A 19,967-nucleotide genomic window follows, 5' to 3' on the forward strand; every position below is an offset into this window, starting at 1 on the left:
CACCTTAGGAAGCCAAGGTGTGAAGATCACCTAAGTCCGGGAGTTCGAGACCAGCCTGGCCAACATGGTGAAACCCCGTCTCTACTAAAAATACAAATTTTAGCTGGGCGTGGTAGCAGGCACCTGTAATCCCAGCTACTCAGGAGGCTGAGACAGGAGAATTGCTTGAATCTGGGAGGCACAGGTTGCCATGAGCTGAGATCACACCATTGCACTACCAGCCTGGGCAACAGAATGAGACTCTTGTCTCAAAAATATTAAATATATTTTTATATAATAAAATATATATTTATATAAATATATATCAAATATATATACACATACACAAATATCTATATTTTATCCAGTGTTTTAGGAACCTGGCAGTGGGCAGCCACTTGGAGCCAGGCGCAATGCGTAGCTGCAGACTGCAGGTCCACACAGGGTGCCAGGCGGACACACTGCACCTCGCCGCAGTGCACACCAGAGGGCAGCATGGAGCTGCGCGAGGCCCCGTGTCTGGGACGGGCCCAGGACACTGGTTTGGGGACCCCGCGCAGACCCCTGGCCATGTGAGGGGGGCATCTGCAACTGACTGGCAGGGACCCTCTTCCCCAGGGCCTCTCTTTTGGTATCAAAGATGACCCTGGGCCACCAGCTCCACCACAGTGAGGAGGGCGTGGGAGCCGGGCCACAGAGCTGCTAACCCTGTTGAAGATGCCCAGCCAGCCCCGCTGTCACCGCGAGGCCGGCAGGGCCCTGCCCTGGCCCTGCGCACGGTCAGCCGGCTGGTAGAGAGGGAGGCCGGCCTCACCTCGTCAGGGCCGGTGGCCAGGGGAACGCCGGTGAGGATAAGAGCCTGGGGCCGGCAGCCTGGTATTAGGGCCAAACTGGTGGCTTTAGTTGGGAAGAGGCACTCAGGAGCGAGCAGGAGTCCTGGGGGAGGAGGCAAGGACCAAGGTGGGCTCTGGGCATCGGAGACCATCAGGCCCGTTCACGTTCCAACCCCTGGGTTTCTAGACCTTTCTCTGGGGCCTGTGCTGAGCAGCAGAATTAGAAGCCCAGCAGCCTCTATGGCGGGTCTGGTCCCTGTGCTGGCTGGGAGGAGCTGCTGGGGCTGCTTCCTGCTGTGCCCTGTGTCGGGGTGGGGCAGGGGCAGGGAGAGGCAGTTTAGATGATCCTGACGACAGCTGTCACCGCATCTTCCCGCACTGGCAGGTAGAGGCCACAGGGAGCCCCCTGCATCCCCTCTGAGCGGCCCACACCTGCTGCCCGAGATGAGATCCCAGCAGGTCACCCTCTAAGAACAAGAAAAATAGTTTACTGAATCTGTACTTTCTCCATTAAAGTCTTTAAACATAAAAGCTCTGTAACAAACATCACAACTTTGCGTCATCTACCATATAAATAAAACCTCCACTGAGATGCAGGTTATCAACAGGTGAGGCTGCCCACCCGGGCACCCAACTCGGTCAGTTACAAAACAGGGACAAGGCAGGAGGAAGCCCGGTGTCAGTGGGTGGGACAGGGCGCTGGGCGTGCGGGGGTGCCTTGCGGCCCCCTAGAGAGGGGGCGTGCGGATATGGATCTTCTTGGCTGTTTCTACGTCAGACTTGGCGACCAGGAACCGCATCTTCTTCCCCCCATGGCGGATCAGGTCCACGGCTCTGAAATCCACGCCAGAGGTGAGGCTGGGCAGGGGGGCACCAGGGAGGCCCCACGGGGTGTAGCCCAGTCTCTCCTGCCGCCCCAGGTCCCCTCCCCTGAGCAGGGTGTCCGGGAGGAGCAGTGGGGCGTGCAAGCAGCGGGGGTACCTCAGGTAGCCGAGGCCCAGGAGGCTGCTGCCGTTCACCTCCAGAATGCGGTCTCCCAGCGACAGGCGCCCATCGGCTGCTGCAGGGCTGCCCGGGAGCAGGGTCTGGATGTAGAGCCCGGGGGTGCCCAGGCGTGTGTGCTGGGGACAAGCAGAGGCCTCAGGGTTCTCTGCAAGCATCTGACACTCACTATCCCCAGCGAGGACACTCGCAGTCCCTCCCTTGGCACCAACAGGTCCCCATGGCATCCAGCCAGGCCCACTCATGGTTGTCACACGGCCCTCCAGAAAAGCAGTGGACACCACCATCCCCACAGGCCCAAGACAGACCCTGAAGGCTTGAGGACAGAAGCAAGAGACAGCAGGCCCAGGGGGTGTGGCCATTGGACAGGCTGGGTCCTCCATCCCAGCTACAGGGGGCCACCCCACTCTCCTCCCCAAAGGCCTTCGTGAGGCCATGTGGCCACTCAAGTTGCAGCCAGGCTTCAGTGAATGGAGCCAGGCAGCCTGCATGGGGGTGGGGCAGGGGCCTGGGCCACTCACCATCCCATCGATCAGGCCCATTCCCAGCCCCGAGGGGCCTCGTTCCAGCTCTACCATGAAGACATAGCAGAAATCCTCGGTGCTGGAGCTGCGGCTGGAGGGGGCTGGAGGGGACTCGTCCTCGGGGGCTGCAGAGTCTCCTGGGTGGGGGCCAGGAAAGTTGGGTGGGAATGAGGAACCAGGAGTCAGGACGAGGAACGAGATGTCCTGGTCGGGCTGCCTCTTCGGGGGGCCAGGGACAGGGAAGGCCTCCCGTGGCTACCAGGAGACACCGTTCAGGTGGAGTGCAAAAGGAAACCCAGACATCAGGGCTGGGGTCCGCCTGTGGGTGACACCCCCATGTGCCCTGAAGGAGCACCTCAGTCCCCGCCTCCGGTAGCCCCACAACACTGCCCCTCTCGGGAACAGCTGTTTTTAGGCTCCAGGGCCCCCATGCATTCTATGCCGCCGCCTCCTCCCTCCACACCCAGATGTGACTACGTGCATCCGAGGGTTCCCACCACTGACCAGGCCTGGACCCCAGGCCCTAGCCCAACCCAGCCCAATCACCTGCCATGGGGGCACTTAGGTCAGAGATAAGCTGTGCACCTGGGCAGGTGGCCTGCCTGGGACCCAGCTCAGCCAGGTGGCCTCAAGCCACAGGGCACACTCTGGACTCTGCACACACACCCAGGACACTGTGCTCCTGCAGGGCACACCCAAGCCCTCACCAGGGGCCAGGGCCAGCTGGGTATGCTTCACCCTCAATGCCCTCCCCAGCCTAACCCAGCTGCACACACACACTCATGCACACACATGCATTTACACCCATGGGCACACTCATGCACACACGCATATGCGCACACACACAAGCACACACACGCATATGCACAGATGCACATGCACAAGCACATCCATGCACACGTTGAGCACACCTATCCACACGAACAGGCCCTGCCCCAGAGGGTTCCAGCTCCACCTCCTCCCTGAAGACCGCTGGGTTCCCCCTCAGCACATCCTCTCCACCGGCTCAGCCATCCCTTCCTCCTCCCGGTGCTGGAGTGACTCAGCACTTTCTAAACCCCGTCCCTCCCAGATCACAGACATGTCAGCGACCACTCGACCCAGCAGCGGTGTGGCTGAGCTGTCCCGAGTCCTCTCCATCTGGCCCCCATCCCAGGATGCAGGTGTCCGTGGGGCAGGTGCTGAAACCCAGGACGCTGAGGATGGAATCACCTTGAGGGGACCGGCCATCAGGGTGCTGTGCAGGGTGTGGGGTGGGTGGCCAACCTGGGCACTGGGCAGGCCTCACCTTCCGAAGCTGCGCCCGGGAGGCCTCTGGGTCCGTTCCTCTGCCTTTCTGGGAGCACTTTGCCACACGGGCCGCCGGGCACTGGCCAGCCGGGGTCCCTGGGCTCAGGGCCCAGTGGAGTGCTGGGAGGCGTGAGCAAGCAGGATGAGTCCTTGTGTGGGGGGCCAGCCTGGGAGCCCCCACGGCCAGGCTGCCTTCCAGAGGGGGCCTGTGCCCAGGGAGCCCCCCTCAAGGGAAGAGTACGCTCCGAGGCGGCTTCCCGGGCTGCTGGACCAGGGTCCCTGGAGGCCAGGGGGCAGCTCGGGGCCTCCAGGTGCCCCTCAGGGATGGCGTGGTGTACATCCTGGGGAGAGGAAGGGCAAGAGCTCAGGCAGAGGAGGGGTGGCCAGGTAGGCACAGCACTCGGGTGACTGAGGGGCAGCTTGCAGGCAGAAGGGCCATCAGGCAGGAACAGAGTCAGAAAAGCACTCCTGGCAGCCCATGCAGCCTGACATGGTGCAAGAGGCCAGGGGGCTCCTCTGCCATCGGAAGCATGGCCTGGGCTGGGCCAGGACTCCCAGGGCCCCTGGAGCTCCTGCCTGCTGTCCCCAGCCCAGCTTCCAGGCCCTCTCCTGTCCTCCTGCACTGGGGCACGCTGGCTGGGCCCCTCCCTGGGTACCTCGGGGCATGCTGGCTGGGTCCCTCCCCAGGTACCTCCGGGCAGGCTGGCTGGGGGGCCCCACTGCCAGGACTGGCTCTGCTCCGCAGGCCCCACAGAAAGTGGCGGATGTAGAGCAGATGCTGGTAGATGCTGTCATCCAGGCAGTCAGCTTCCAAGTCCACCTGGAAGCCCTCGCTGGGCAGGACGATGGGTGGCGGGTTTTCATAGGACTCCAGGACGTCCTCTGTAGGGAAGAGAGGATGCTCGTGATGGGTGAACCTGCCTCCCTCACCAGGCTGCCCCGCCCAGTGCTGTAGGAACCCAGGGACCAGGAGATAAAGCCAAGTCCCTTGACCTGTGGACACAGGAGGCTGAGATCCTGGCCACAGTGACCAGTCCCACCCTGGCTCTCATCCCTTCTGAATCCCCGCTGACCACCTGGTATGAAGTCCGAGCATCTGAGGACCGAGAATAGGGCCTTGTGGCCAGGAACCGTCCAGCCCCACTGAGCTGCTCTGTACCCAGGCCTATCTCTGCCCTGCTGGAGTCCCCAGGTTAACTGGAGCTCCTCTGGCCCCGCTGAGCTGACCCAAGCTCCTCCCAGGGCTGGAGCCAACTGCCTCCCTGCAGGCTTCGTGGGACCTGAATGGTCTATGTCCAGGCTGGTCTTTGTCCCTGGGAACACGGGCGCCTTTCAGGAGGTGGAAGAGCTAGGTGCACACTGAGCTCCTAGCTCCCAGCACAGCCTGCCACATAGCAGGCCACAAAAATGACTCAATGGGGAAGGTGGACGCCCACACCCAGTGCCAGGTGACCCAGGGCTGTGGGACAGCATCCAAGGCCCCATCGCCTCTGCCATCCTGTACTGTTTTGTTGATGTGTTTACATATAACGCTAATGAAGGAAAATGTGTGAATAATCTACACGTTAAAATGCACCCCTGGCCGAGTGCGGTGGCTCACGCCTGTAATCCCAGCACTTTGGGAAGCCAAGGCAGGCAGATCAATTGAGATCAGGAGTTCGAGACTAGCCTGGCCAACATGGTGAAACTCTCTCTACTAAAAATACGAAAATTAGCTGAGCGTGGTGGTACGCATCTGTAGTCCCTGCTACTTGGGAGACTGAGGCAGGAGAATGGCTTAAATCTGGGAGGCAGAGGTTGCAGTGAGCCAAGATTGCACCACTGCACTCCAGCCTGGGTGACAGAGCAAGACTATCTCAGTAAGTAACTAAGTAAATAAATAAATAAATAAAATTTACCCTTGGCTGGGCTAGGTGGCTCATACCTGTAATCCCAGCACTTTGGAAGGCCAAGGCAGGCGGATCACCTGAGGTCAGAAGTTCAAGACCAGCCTGGCCAACACTGTGAAACCCTGTATCTACTAAAAATACAAAAATTAGCTGGGCATGGTGGCATGCACCTGTAACTCACCTACTTGAAAGGCTGAGGCAGGAGAATCGCTTGAACCTGAGAGGTGGAGGTTGCAGTAAGCCAAGATTGTACCACTGCACTCCAGCCTGGATGACAGAGTGAGACTCTGCCTCAAAAAATAAAATAAATACAACGCACCCGTATGAATGCGTGTACACATACATACGCACGCAGACCCCTCCGTGCGGAAGCCTGTGTGTGCACGTACACAGCACAGGTGCTCAGGGATGCCTCCCCACGGCCATGTGCCGCCTCTGCTCCCTTCCTGCGCAGCCATGTAGCCGGGGAGGGCCCATCCTCCAGCTTCATGAAGAATGAGGGGACCCGGGGCCTGAGCCTGGAGATTGGAACTTGGGCGAGGACTCGGCTTCTTGACCATCCACTGTGGAGGTCCCCAGGTCGGGGATGGGGCAGGGGGTCTTCCAGGTGGAGGCTTCTCCAGGGAGGTCCCCAGAAGGAAGGGCTTCCACACTCACTTCAGATGAGATCAGAGCTCAGGCTGCCTCCAGGCTCCGTCCAGCTCGGAGCAAGTCTCCCACCGAGTCCCCAGCCCCTTCCTGCCCTGGGGTGGGGCTTACCTGACCTGAAGGCGTCGGGGCTGTCCTGGGTCCCTGGCTCCCAGACGCTCATGGGGCCCATGGCCGAGGCCAGCTGGTAGTGAGTCAGCAGCCGGTGCAGCTGTGCTGGGCTCAGGGCAGGGAATGCGGCCCGCAGAGCTGCCCAGCTCATCTGGGTGACAAGAAGGAGCTCATGGTCACAGGCCTCTGGGGTCGGACCCCAGCCCAGGGAGGGGCAGCCTCCACAGGTGGCTGGGAGTGGTCGGCTGAGGGGCGCTGTGGTCCTCAGTCTCACCAGGGGCCATCTGTGAGGGGGACGGTGTCACAGCAGCAGTTCACCCCGGCACTTCCTGACAGCTGCTCCAGGGAGAGGCCGGCAGGTGCCATTGCGAAGCCCGTGCCCAGGGAACCCACCCCCATCTCAAGCAAGTGCCCACCTTACACTGCAGCCACCAACCAGAGAAACCACTGCTGGGAAACGAGCAGTGAAATCCAATTCCTACCGCCAACGGCGGAAAAGAAGTCAAGTCAGTCAAGTCGGCTAAAGTCCTGACTGGAAGGCAGGAACATTCATCACCCAGGTGACAGGAGGCAGGGAAAGCATTTTGTTGTTGTTTTGTTGTTTTAGGTTGGGGTGCAGTTGCTCCGTCATAGCTCACTGCAGCCTTGACCTCCCAGGATCAAGTGATCCTCCCACCTCAGCCTCCTGAGTAGCTGGGACCACAGGCATACACCATTATGTCCAGCTAATTAGTTTTGCTGTTTCTTTCTTTCTTTTTTTTTTTTTTTTTTTTTTTTGAGATGGAGTTTCGCTCTTGTTACCCAGGCTGGAGTGCAATGGCGCGATCTCGGCTCACCGCAACCTCCGCCTCTTGGGTTCAGGCAATTCTCCTGCCTCAGCCTCCTGAGTAGCTGGGATTACAGGCACACGCCACCATGCCCAGCTAATTTTTTGTATTTTTAGTAGAGACGGGGTTTCACCATGTTGACCAGGATGGTCTTGATCTCTTGACCTCGTGATCCACCCGCCTCGGCCTCCCAAAGTGCTGGAATTACAGGCTTGAGCCACCACCGTGCCCGGCCTTTTTTTTTTTTTTTTTTTTTTGGTAGAGATGGGGGGTCTCACTATGTGGGTCTCAAACTTCTGGCCTCAAGCGATCCTCCTGCCTCAGCCTCTCAAAGTGTTGGGATTACAGGTGTGAGCAACTGTACCCGGCCTGGGAAAACTTTCCAGGCAAGTCAAAAAACATCTGCCATAAGGAAAGGGTGAATTCTTCCCATGAAATTAAACAGCCTGTGTGCCCCCTGGGACTTCTGTCATTGTCCTTCTGGGGTTCCCTTCCTGGCCCCCAGCTGGTTCTTGTTTTCTGGAATTCACTTCAGCTCTCTGGTTCGTCCTGTTTCCATAGAACAGATCTTCTAATAGCTTCTCGAAAGGGGCACTCACAGGAAAATCACTGCTCCGAGGGCTGGGAGTCTTCATCCCCACCCTGGACCGGTCCTCTGGCTGGCCCAGAACTCCAGGCCAGAGGGTGTCACCGTTTGGATTCTGCAGGCACCGCTTTGTCCTGCGACTCCCATGCTGCTCTGCCGAAAGCATCCTGAGTGCAAATCTTCAGGACGGGCCTTGCAGTGATTCCTCTCTGGAAGCCTGTGGTTCTCGGTGCCCAGCATCCTGTAGTCCTGGGATTCAGAGTTTGGGCACAAACCCTGGCCTGGCCCAGCCTCCAGGGCCTCACCCTCTCTGTGGCTCCCACTGTTTGGATACCAGCCTCGCTGATGGGGCCTCCCTGTTCTCACCTTTGCTTCCTCTGTTTCTCTCCCAAGTTTTACTGCCAAAATCCAGGGGCCTGGGCTGCGGCTACCAGCTGTCCATGCTGATGGACAGTCGGTGTCAAGAGCCTTGTGTGGGAGGGGTGAGGGCACAGCACCACCCCCCAGCCTCAGAAGGTCCTCCTTCAACACCTCCACCTGCCAACACCCTCACCCACACACATCCCAGTTCAAGAAAGCCTCTGGTTTGCCCGGGGGTGGTTCTGTTTAATTGTGAGTTCCTAGAACTGTGTCTACTCTCACTTCTGTGATTGGTCCAGGGTTAGTGTCAGAGGGGGCCAGCTGTCAGTGCCGAGAGATCAGCTTTAAGGAAACAGAACCCTCTCCCCTCCCTCCCACCTGTCTTTCTCTCCCTCCCTCCCTCCATCTCTCTCTCCCTCCCTGTTTCTCTCCCTTCCCTCCATCTCTCTCCCCTCCTCCTCTCCCTCCCTCTCCCCCTCCCTCCATCTCTCTCCCTCTCTTCATCTCTCCCCTCCTCCTCCCTCTTCCTTTTTTCTTCCCTTCTCCCCCCTCCTTCTCTCTCAGTGTCTCTTTCTCCCTTCTTACCCCCACTCCCCCATCCCTCCAGCCCTCTCTCTCCCTGCTCCTCGCCCTCCTCTCTGGTGGTCTCTGATCTTGGGAGCTTTGCTTCCCACCCTCTACACAGCGTTTTATTTCTGTTTCTACAGTTTTATTTTCCAAGACTCCTCTTGTTCTCTCATGGATAGAATCCTATTATTATTTTATGGATACTATATCTTCTCTTATTTTTATGAGGCTATAAATGGCTTTTTCACCAAGACTCTGCCTGAATTGTTCATTTCAGGGGTCATCAAACTAGGCCCAGCGAGACCTATTTTTAAAGGGCCCCCAAGCTAGGTTTTCACATTTTAAAGGGGTTTGGAAAAAAAAAACAAAGAAGGAGATGGGACAGAGACAAGGCCCCCACAAAGCCCGAAGTCCTCACAGCCTGGCCCTTCAGAGAAGATGCCTGCGGGCCCTGGGCTGCTCCTTCCCGAGCCACCGGACCCTCCTCATCTCCTTTAGACACTCTGTTAGGGTGTGGGGTACAGGGAGGGCACTTCCCGGCCTCGGTGTGGGCTGGCCTGGCTGCTTCTGAAAAATCCCTGGTGCCTTCCTTCGCCCCCCGGGGCTGTCACTGCTGATTCAAGCCTGCCCATCTCCCACAGGGGTGCTCAGGTCTGCTGCCAAGTGGGGCGAGAGGCTGGGGCCCCCTTTTCAGCATGGGGTTCCTGCCCTCAGCTTGGCCTAGGTTCCCCAGCCAGGAGATCTGTTTTCAAGGTTCTAGAAATGTCCCCACACAGTTGTGCAGGGGGAAGCAGAGATCCTGAATGTTGCTGCTGCTTCCTTTCCGTGTACACAGAAAACTACACACCTGACACACACAACTCATCGAGTTCTCCCAGAAGAACACACCTGTGTACCCAGCCCCGAGAACCAGAACCAGAACATGGGCAGCAGCAGCTCAGCGGCCGCAGGCCCCTCCAGCGCCACGGCAGTCCCCGGCCACTTCCAGCCCTGCAGGCGCGCTCACTGCACCTGACTCCATCAGCTCAACCTCCCCTTTCAGGAGTATTTTATATCTTATTTTATTTATATTACTTATTTATATAGAGATGGAGTCTCGCTCTGTTGCCCAGGCTGGAGTGCAGTGGTGCCTCCTCAGCTCATTGCAACCTCCATCTCTCGGGTTCAAGTGATTCATGCATCTCAGCCTCCTGAGTAGCTAGGACTACAGGCATGCACCACCACACCTGGCTGATTTTTTTTTTTTTTTTTTTGAGACAGAGTCTCACTCTGTCGCCAGGCGCCAGGCTGGAGTGCAGTGGCACAATCTCGGCTCACTGCAGCCTCCGCCTCCTGGGTTCAAGCAATTCTTCCGCCTCAGCCTCCCAAGTAGCTGGGACTACAGGCACACGCCACCACGCCCAGCTAATTTTTTTGTTTTTAGTAGAGACGGGGTTTCACCACGTTGGCCAGGCTGGTCTCGATCTCTTGACCTCGTGATCCGCCCACCTCGGCCTCCCAAAGTGCTGGGATTACAGGCTTGAGCCACCACGGCCAGCCGACCTGGCCAATTTTTATATTTTTAGTCAGGCTGGTCTCAAACTCCTCACCTCAGGTGATTGATTGCCTTGGCCTCCCAAAGTGCTGGGATCGCAGGTGTCACCCACTGTGCCCAGCCTTACTTATTTTATCATTTTATGACAGGGTCTTGCTCTGTCACCCAGGCTGGAGTGCAGCAGCGCGATCACAGCTAACTGTAGACCTCCCGTGCTTAAGTGATTCTCCTGCCTCAGCCTCCCGAGTAGTTGGGAACTATAGGCGCATGCCACCATGCCTGGCTAATTAAGAAATCTCTGTTTTTGTAAAGATGGATGGGGGTCTCACTGTGTTACCCAGGCTGGTCTCGAACTCCTGGGCTTGTGATCCTCCTGCCTTGGCCTCCCAAGCCCTCCTGCCTTGCCCGGCTGACAGTTGAGATTTGCCTGTGGCTCCTCAGAAGGAGTTTGCTCAGTCACGTTGCTCTGCCGTATTTCACTGTACTGAAGATACCACTTTGTTCATCCCTCATGTTGTTGATAAATATCATATGGGTTTTTCCCAGGCTGGGGCAGTTAAAAGTGGTGCCACTGGAAGCATCCCTAAGCAGGCAGTGGTGAGGGACCCACAGAAGCATATCCTTCCGGGGAACTGCTCAATCACAGCACATGCATTGGCTCAGCTTCCAAAGTGGTGAGGCTCATTTACAATCTCACCAGGAACACCTGAGGGTTCAAACCACCACCTCCCCACCAGGACCGCTTTTCTTTATCTCAACCATTTTGATGTGTTCAGTGTTTAAAACTGAGATTAGGCCGGGTGCGGTGGCTCACACCTGTAATCCCAGCACTTTGGGAGGCCGAGGGGATCAGATCACCTGAGGTCAGGCGTTCCAGACCATCCTGGCCAACATGGTGAGACTTCGTCTCTACTAAAAATAAAAAAATTAGCCGGGCATAGTGGCGTGTCCCTGTAATCCCAGCTGCTTGGGAGGCCAAGGCAGGAGAATCACTAGAACCTGGGAAGTGGAGGTTACGGTGAACCGAGAAGGCACCACTGCACTCCATCAAGCCTGGACAACAGAATGAGATTCTGTCTCAAAAAAAAAAAAATGCCAAAGTTTTGTTTTTGTTTTTGTTTTTGAAGACTAGTCAAGTGAAGCAATGGGAGTGAAGAAACAATAAAATTTGTATCTGGTTGTGATAAATTAGTTATAAACACCAGTGCGCTCAGGCCAGACTCAAACACGGAGACTCTGAGCTGCGTTTCCGTGACGAATGCAGCTGTCCCTCTCTCGTGTCATTCTCCTTTGCTACAACCCCCTTTTCAGGTTTTGGCATCAAGGAATTACTGGTGTTTTAAAGTGAGATAGGGTTTCTTTTCTAGTTTCTGGTAAGAATTTGGGTACTAATGGTATTATTTCTTAAGGTTTAAAATAATTCACCAATGAAACCATCTGGGTCTTGAATCTTCTTCATGAGGAAGTGTTAAAATAATAATTTCCTTTTTTTTTCTTTTTTTGAGACAAGGTCTCATTTCTGATGTCCAGGCTGGAGTGCATTGGCACAATCATGGCTCATTGCAACCTCAATCTCCTGGGCTCGAGGAATCCTCTTGCCTCAGCCCTCTAAGTAGATGGGACCACAGGCATTCACCACCATGCCTGCCTACTTTGTGTGTGTGTATTTTTTGTAGAGATGTAGATTTGCATGCACGTTTTGTAGAGAGAGGCCAAGTTCTGCAGGCTGGTCTTGAACTCATCAGCTCAAGGGATCCTCTTGCCTCAGCCTCACAAAGTGCTGGGATTATGGGTGGGAGCTACCGCACCTGGCCTTTCAGGTTCTTTAACGCATGCAGGACCATTCAGATTTTTAACTTCCTGTTGAATCAGTTTCAGTAAGTATTCTTTTTCTTATTTATTCATTTCATCTAAATAGTCAAATTTATCAGCAAAAAGTTGGTTATGGTCTCCTCTTTCTACTAATTTTTAATTTTTAATGTAGAATCTGGGTGATGTTCTCCTTTTTATTTCTCATACTAGCAATTGTGTTTTCTCTTATTCAACTTTTCTATTTTTATTTTTATTTATTTTTTGAGACAGTCTCACTCTGTCGCCCAGGCTGGAGTGCAGTGGTGTGATCTCAGCTCACTGCAGCCTCCACCTCCAGGGTTCAAGCAATTCTCCTGCCTCAGCCTCCCAAGTAGCTGAGATTACAGGCACATACCCCCACACCCAGCTAATTTCTGTATTTTTAGTAGCGAAGAGGTTTTACCATGTTGGCCAGGATGGTCTCAAACTCCTGACCTCAGGTGATCCACCTGCCTCAGCCTCCCAACGTATTGGGATTACAGGCATGAGCCGCTGTGCTCAGACTCTTATTCAGCTTTTCACACAACCAACCCCTGACTTTATGGCTCATCTCAACCACATTTGTTTCCTAGTTCACTGATTTTTAGCTCTCATCTGTCATCTCCTTCTGCTCTCCTTGCGTTTGATTAGTCGCTCTCTTTCTTGCCTCAGGATTATTCATGATTAGCTTTCCTTAACTTTTCCCCATAAAACTGCCCTAACTGCAGCCCACAGGCTTGGATAGTTTGTATCTTCATTACTGCTGATGAGCTTAATGCTGAGCTGGGGTTGACAAGCTTTCGGTAAGGCTCAGATGGCCTCTGCTGGGTCCTCACCCCAAGGTTTGTTTGTTTCTTTGTTCCTTCCTGCCTTCTTTCTTCCCTCCCTCTCTTCCCTTCCTTCCTTCTTCTTTCTTTCTTATATTCCTCTATTGCCCAGGTTGGAGTGCAGTGGTGTGATCAGAGCTCACTGAAGCCTTGAATTCCTGGACTCAAATGGCTGCCTCAACCTCCCAAGTAGCTGGGACTACAGGCATTTGCCCCATGCCTGCCTCTCGCCCCAGGGTTTCCACTGAGGGCCTGGTGTTTACTTCCCAAGGGGTCCTGGACTCTTCACCTCTGTCTCCTCTGCATTGTGAAACCACCACAGATTCTGCTCTTTTCTTTTTCTGAGACAGAGTTTCGCTCTGTTGCCCAGGCTGGAGTACGGTTTAGCACAATCTCGGCTCACTGCAACCTCTGCCTCCCAGGTTCAAGCAATTCTCCTGCCTCAGCCTCCTGAGTCAGTAGCTGGGACTACAGGTGTGTGCCACCATGCCTGGCTAATTTTTTGTATTTTTAGTAGAGATAGGGTTTCACTGTGTTAGCCAAGATGGTCTCGATCTCCTGGCCTTGTAATCTGTCCGTCTCAGCCTCCCAAAGTGCTGGGATTACAGGCATGAGCCACACACCCGGCCTATACTCTTCTTTTCAAAGTTTCTGGTTTAGTTTTAAAGCCTCGCTCCATCGCACTCCCTGGAGATTCAGAAAGTTGCAAGTGTCTCGGGGAAAATCCGGGCATGCATTTCAGGCCCTGAAGTCTCCGAGCTTATCTCTCGCCTGTGAGATGGCCAGTGCTGTGCTGTTCGGGTTTCTGTTTCCCCAGCAGTAGCCCCTGCCTGGACAAAGCCTGGATTCTCGGCCTCACACCATAACCTGCTCCCAGGACAGCCAATGTCCCCAAGGAAAAGCAACAGGACCCACAGGTCAGCTCTTTGTGAGGCTCACCACCTGCAGTCTGCCCTCTCCTCATCCTTCAGGAGCTCTCACGCCTTTCAGCCAATGACTGTGTTTCTTTCCGGCTGTGCGAACTGTCCTCAGTGGAACTGCAGGCTCGGCTCCTCCATCCCAGCCCCAGTGCTTTCCACAATGTCGACAGATATTCTCCTGTTTCAGCCCCATCTCGACATCACTACCCAGAGGTACCTGGCGCTACCAATTCCTGAGCCTTTTGGTGGCTTCATGTAAACTGAGTGGCTTCTCGGGAGTCAGTTTATTTTCTTTTTTGTAGAGATGGGGTCTCGTGTTGCCCAGGCTGGTCTCAAACACCTGACCTCAAGTGATCCTCTCACCTCAGCCTCCCAGAGCCCTGGGAGGACAGGCAGGATGAGCCAAGGTGCCTGGCCAAGTCAGCTTTCTTCAGTCTGCTAAGGCAGGTGCTCCTCACCCACCTGCTTTCTGTCTTCCAAAATAGCAATGTCTCCTCTCTACGACTTTGTCCTCATGGGTGCGTGCCATTAAAAAGCATTACTGGCCGGGTGCGGTGGCTCACGCCTATAATCCTAGCACTTTGGGAGGCCGAGATGGGTGGATCACCTGAGGTCAGGAGTTCAAGACCATCCTGGCCATCATGGTGAAACCCCATCTTAAAAAAAAAAAAAAAAGTATATATAAAAAGCATTGCTTTACTTTTGTTCAGTGATACCGTAGGAGAAGCTAACTAAATTCACGTGTTCAATGTAACACGTGGGATTCAGACATCCTCATTTTCTGAATTTTCTTTAGTAAATAAAAATGCTTCACTCTTTTTTTTTTTTTTGAGTCAGAGTCTCACTATGTCGCCCAAGCTGGAGTGCAGTGGCGTGATCTGGCTCGCTGCGACCCCACCTCTCAGGTTCAAGCGATTCGCCCTGTGGCCACTCTTCCCATCACCCCACAGCATGTGAAACTGTCGGCTCATTTCCATTAATGACTGTGTTGGGAAGGGCATGGTGAGTGGCGAGGGAGGTAAGGAGGGGCATGTTGGTTTCCCACTGCCACTGTGACACATGCTCGCACGTGGGGCAGTCTCAGGCACACCAGCGCACGCTCTCACAGCTCTGTGGCTCCGCAGCTCAGCCGGGTCTCACAGAGCGGACAGCAAGAGGAGGGCCCGAGGGCAGGACCTGTCTCCCTGCTCTTCCAGCTGCTGCCAGAATTCGGTTCCTGCAGTTGTAGGACTGAAGTCCCATTTCTAGACTGGCTGTCAGCCAGGGCCACTCCAGCTTTTAGAGGCTGCCACACTGCTCGACCCCTGGTCCCTCCTCCAACTCCAGAGCCATGTCCCCTCTTCTTCCGCTTCTCTCTGAGCCACCCTTCTGGAGTGGACTGGGCCACCCAGACACCCAGGTCATCTCTGAATCTCAAGGTCTTAATTGGAGTCACATTGGGGTCACAGGTCTCAGACATCTTTTGGGCCACTATTCTACCTACCCCAGTTGGAGACAGCCATGGAGTGGAAGCAACCTTGCTAATTACCGCAGGCCTGGTTTGTGAGCCAGGGACCCACAGCATGTGGCCCCGTCCCTCCCCACCTCCCATGTGCCCCCCTACCTGGATGAGCTGGGCCCTGGGTGTGGCCAGCAGGTTGAGGGTACAGGAGAGTTTGCGGAAGAAGTGCTCTCCAGCTGCCCCGAAGCCGGCGCTCCGCATCCACTCCAGGAGCTGCTGCAGGCGGGCGCAGGCCTGGACGCCTCTGGGCCAGTGGAAGCAGCTCAGCGACGGGCCTGTGTAGGGATGGAGGGAGGGTGATGCCCGGGCTATCCTCCCCAGGGACACAGACACAGGCCTGTTCCCAGAGCCTGCCTTCCCTGGCTCCAGGTCACTGAGGACATCACAGCTCCATGACAGGCAGGAGACCTTCCCTAGGTTTCCAAGGCAACTGACCAGCCTCAAACCCCTCTCTGGAGCGGGGGTGCAGTGGGAGATGAATGTAGCAGGGCAGGGTGGGCTGTGAGAGCCACTGACTCCACCGCGCAGCCCCTGGCTGGGACCCTCCCCACCCCCACACACATGTGCCATGGGCTTGCCCTCACCAGGGTCTCCCCGTGCCCCCACAGTGGCCCCGGCTGGGAGTGACCAATGTCCCTGAACCCTGCAGGTGATGGAGGAAGTCCTTCCTCGAGGCAGGGTCCAAGGCCAGTCTACAGCTGCCCAGACCTGGGTTCCATCCTGGCTCTGACGTGTCCACCGGGCAGTTCTGGGACAGTCCGGTGATGCCCTGAGCCCGTTCCCTCCCTGTCACAGGCAAGGGGCCTGGGCAGACCTCTTGGCCATGGCTTCTCTGAAACCCCGATGGGACACTGGCTCCTATGGAATGCACTGTGGCAATCTGTCCCCCCGCCCCCCGGCCTCCCACTCCCCAGGGACACCAGATGCTCAGGAAGCAGGAGCCCCAACAAGGGCAGAGCCGTCCCCAGGAGCAGCGAGGGAGGGGCCGGCAGCTGTCCTGTCTAGGAATGTGAGCCCCCAGCCCCCAGCCCCGCACAAGGCCCTCACCCCTGTCGAGGAGCTGGTTGAGGAGCAGGGTCCCAGAGAAGAAGAAGAGGTAGGCGAGCATCTGTGAGGCCACCTCGGGGTGCACCTGCAGCTGCCGCAGGAGGTCCAGGGCCGCCTGGTACACGGACACCACACGGCGCAGCTCCTCAGGCAGCTCGGGGGCTGAGGACCAGCTCTCACGGCGCTCCATCTGAAACGGGGGGCACTCCAAGAGTGCCGGGAGGCAGATGTACAGGGACTGGGGGGTGAGAGAACAGCAGCCAGCATTTCCAGGAGTGCTGGTGGCCGAACGCGGGCCTGACCCAGCCAGCTTCCCACCCACACACTTCTCACAGGGACCCGGCCTCGGTGGCTTCCTGCTGGACAGGCCATGGCTTTGCAAATGTCCACTGCGGGGTGTGGGGTGCAGGAGATGCCTCCTGGGGCTGCTGGGAGCAGAGGTGGGGTGTAGGAGGCTCAGGGGGATCTGCTCCTGTCCAAGGCACAGATGACCTCAGAAGGCGCACAGAGGTGGCACCTGGGGGGATGGGCTCCAACGAAGGGGCTGGAGACACCTGGGGGGATGGGCTCCAACGAAGGGGCTGGGTAATAACAGGACAGCCACCACTCCCCAGGAAAGTGGCTCACTGCACCCCCAATGCACCCCAAGCTGGCCAGGGCCACAGAGGGACCAGCGGCAGCACCTCTGGCACCCATGGGTCCAGGGTGATAACAGTGCCACGTCCCCTGAACCCCAGGCTGGGGCCTCCCCCACCTCATCCCTCACTTCCCATGCTGGGGCTTCCCCCACCTCATCGCTGACCCTCAAAACACTGGCAGGAAGGACAAGGCTTTCAAGGCGAGGGAAAGAGGGAGCCAGGATTGTTTTAGGGTTTCTGCTTGACCTGGGGAAGAGTGGGTGTGGGGTGTGAGGGTGCAGCCGGGCCTGTGCAGGACCTGCAGCCACTGCTCCCTGCTGAAGTGGAGCTTGTCACAGTCCCCTCCCTCAGCCCCCAAAAGGCCCCTAGGAGAGCCACAGGCACAAGCCTGTGTTCTGCTTCATCCCAGGAGCTGCCTGAGTGCAGAAGCAGTTCCCATCCCGTGCACCTTGGAGACGTAGTAGACACACTGCTGGAAGGCATAGAGTACCACCTCCTCCAGCACTGCCATGGCCTCCTCGCTGGCCGTCAGCGTGCAGGAGAAGAGCGACTCCTTTGAGCCTGTGGGGAGACAGCCACACCAACAGTCACAAGGGGCACAGCGGACAGTGGCGACTCAGCCAGCTTCCAGCTCCCTCCTGGCTACCAGCTCCGCCCAGTGTGCCCATCTGGGGTGCAGATGTGATGAACCAGAGAGGGACTCTGGGTCCTGGCTTGGAAGGGTGCAGCAAACCTGCCACCACCCTTACCTGGGGCCAGGAGTGCTGGGGAGGGGGCAGGAAGGGTCCGGACACCCAATGTCACAACACCCAGCCCAGCCCAAGTGCTCATTCATGCCCACGTTCTGGATGAGTTTTCTGTTACAACCAACTGCACCCAAAATAGCAGGTCCAAACCCCTCCCCACAGGTCACTTCTTGCTCGCGACATGGGTCAAAGGACTCTGGCAGCAGCCCGTGAGTGGCCACCACGCCGTGGAATCGTTAAGTCTTTCAGGAAGAAAAAGCCCAAATCACCTATTTCACATCCACCCCTGGGTGTCAGCCGGGGCGGCTGGAGCTGAGACTGGGGGAGCAGTGACAGTGGTCACTGGGTGGTTCCTGCCCTCTGGGTGGGGGCTCTTGTGAAGTCAAAAGGCCCCCGATAGGGTGGAGCCTTCCCTGGGGGCTTCCAGAAAGTCAGGGGGCATCTAGCGGTCTCAGTGACTGGGGGTCCCATCAGCACCCGGGGAAGGGGCCAGGACCCTAGACATCCACCTTTGGGTGCCTTCATTCTCTCCCAGGACTGCGGAGGGGTGGCCGTGGTGGTGTTCCTAGTGCAGCCGGGTACATGGTCACAGCTCCCGTCCTCTCCCTCCTGTGGGGCCTCCTTACAGGAAGGGCAGAGGGGCGGCACCATCAGGGCTGCCTTTTGGGGCTACATGGGTGGCGCCTGGTGAGCCAGGCCAACAATCACCCTGATGTTGGCCTGCCTGGAGCACAGGCCCCGCCGACCCTCTACCGGCCCCACTGCACCAGGGGCCAGCCCCCTCACCACCAGGACAATGCTACATCAAGCCCCTGGACAAGCCCCCATCACTTTCACTCCACTGTGGGTGGTGCTCCTCCTTCTTCAGGGGCTCGGGGCTGCCTGGCCCCCACCCATCAAGCCCACTCCCCAAGAACCTGTGAGGCACCCCTAGTGCCTGGCCCATGAGGTCACATCTGGGACCCAGGCAGGGCAGCCGGAGGGACCCCAGGGTCTGGGGCAGTGAGGGGCCCTTAGGCTCTGCCAACCTCGACACTGTGCCCAGAGGCCTCCATGCCTGGGAGCGTGCAAGGTGGCCCGATGGGCCCACAGCGAGTGCCAGCCAAGGATATTCATACCACAGCAGCAGGGAGGCAGGGCAGCAGGCTGAGCTCTGACCCATCCACCTGTCCTGGTGCCCTGGCCCCCAGCTGCCTCAGGCTGCCAGGTCTGAGAGCCCAGCCCCATGCCACTCCCTGGGCAAGGGCAGGGCACTGGTGGGAAGAGGGAAACGGGGCCGTGGAATGATGGGGAGGAGGAGAAGGTGGCAGGGACTGTGTGGAACAAAACCACAGGGCAGGCTCCAACCACCCCCCAAGGGCCTGAGATTCCATTTCTTCTTTTATTTTTGGTAGAAATGGGAGTCTCACTATGTTGCCCAGGCTGGTCTGGAACTACTGGGCTCAGGCGATCTGCCTGCCTTGGCCTTCCAAAGTGCTGGGATTACAGACATGCACCCCTCACCACACCTGGCCCCAAGCCTCCATTTCTTTCTTTCTTTCTTTCTTTTTTAACTCTGTCTCTCAGGCTGGAGTGCAATGGCACAAACCCAGCTCACTGCAGCCTCTACTTCCCAGGTTCAAGCGGTTCTCCTGCCTCAGCCTCCTGAGTAACTGGGATTACAGGCACCCACTACCATGCCTGGCTAATTTTTATATTTTTAGTAGAGACAGGTTTCACCACGTTGGCCAGGATGGTCTTGAACTACTAACCTCAACTGATCTGCCCACCTTGGCCTCCCAAAGTGCTAGGATTACAGGCGTGAGCCTGGCCCTGAGACCATTTCTAACAACCGCCCCAAGACGCCTCTGCTTGTGGTGCCACAGCCGGTGGGAATTTCTGAAGAGCTCCAAGCCCACAGGCCGTTAAGGGGACACACCGGCCAGTGCCCCTGGCTTGCCCCCAAAGCCCCAGGACCCCTGAGGAAGCCAGCCCTGTCCGTAAAGAAGAAGGCACTGAGCCTCAGCCATGAAGAGAGAAGATGGGAGAATCCTAGATGCACATGAAGAAGTTGTGAGGTGGCAAAGGAGGGGCCTGAGTCACAGCTTTGGACAAACAGTGTTTGGGGAAGGACAACAGCCACGTGACTCGCTCTCAGGAAGCGACAGTCCTGCTCTCCCAATTCTTCCCACAGACATTTCCTGCAGAGGGTCAGGAGGCTGGACCTGGCTCTGACCTCCTCACCCACACCAGCCCCTGCTTGGGGCTATTTCCCACTCTGTTCCCTGGCGTCTGCCTGGCCCTCAACACCCGGAGCCTGTGGGCGTCC

General features: G+C 56.9%; 1 protein-coding gene across 5 annotated transcripts in view; it reads right to left on the minus strand.

Annotated features, from left to right (window-relative positions):
* The window catches only part of RADIL (Rap associating with DIL domain), a 91,279-nt gene that overhangs the window by 8,393 nt on the left and 62,919 nt on the right, over positions 1-19,967 (minus strand). For 3 of the 5 annotated variants that reach the window (XM_074390467.1, XM_074390466.1, XM_074390465.1), the window contains exons 7-15: positions 17,362-17,474; positions 16,276-16,513; positions 15,331-15,503; positions 6,277-6,427; positions 4,320-4,510; positions 3,627-3,969; positions 2,336-2,475; positions 1,794-1,933; positions 325-1,646 (exon numbers count right to left, since the gene is read on the minus strand). In XM_074390467.1, coding sequence (XP_074246568.1) covers positions 1,541-1,646; positions 1,794-1,933; positions 2,336-2,475; positions 3,627-3,969; positions 4,320-4,510; positions 6,277-6,427; positions 15,331-15,503; positions 16,276-16,513; positions 17,362-17,474 — 1,595 coding nt within the window. In that variant the 3' untranslated portion in view covers positions 325-1,540. Of the gene's footprint in view, positions 1-324; positions 1,647-1,793; positions 1,934-2,335; positions 2,476-2,683; positions 3,535-3,626; positions 3,970-4,319; positions 4,511-6,276; positions 6,428-15,330; positions 15,504-16,275; positions 16,514-17,361; positions 17,475-19,967 lie in introns of those variants that run through there. The other 2 variants (XM_039460364.2, XM_039460363.2) reach the window with 2 other exon arrangements.

Source organism: Saimiri boliviensis, chromosome 20, assembly GCF_048565385.1.
Source record: "Saimiri boliviensis isolate mSaiBol1 chromosome 20, mSaiBol1.pri, whole genome shotgun sequence".
Classification (NCBI taxonomy): Eukaryota; Metazoa; Chordata; class Mammalia; order Primates; family Cebidae; genus Saimiri; species Saimiri boliviensis.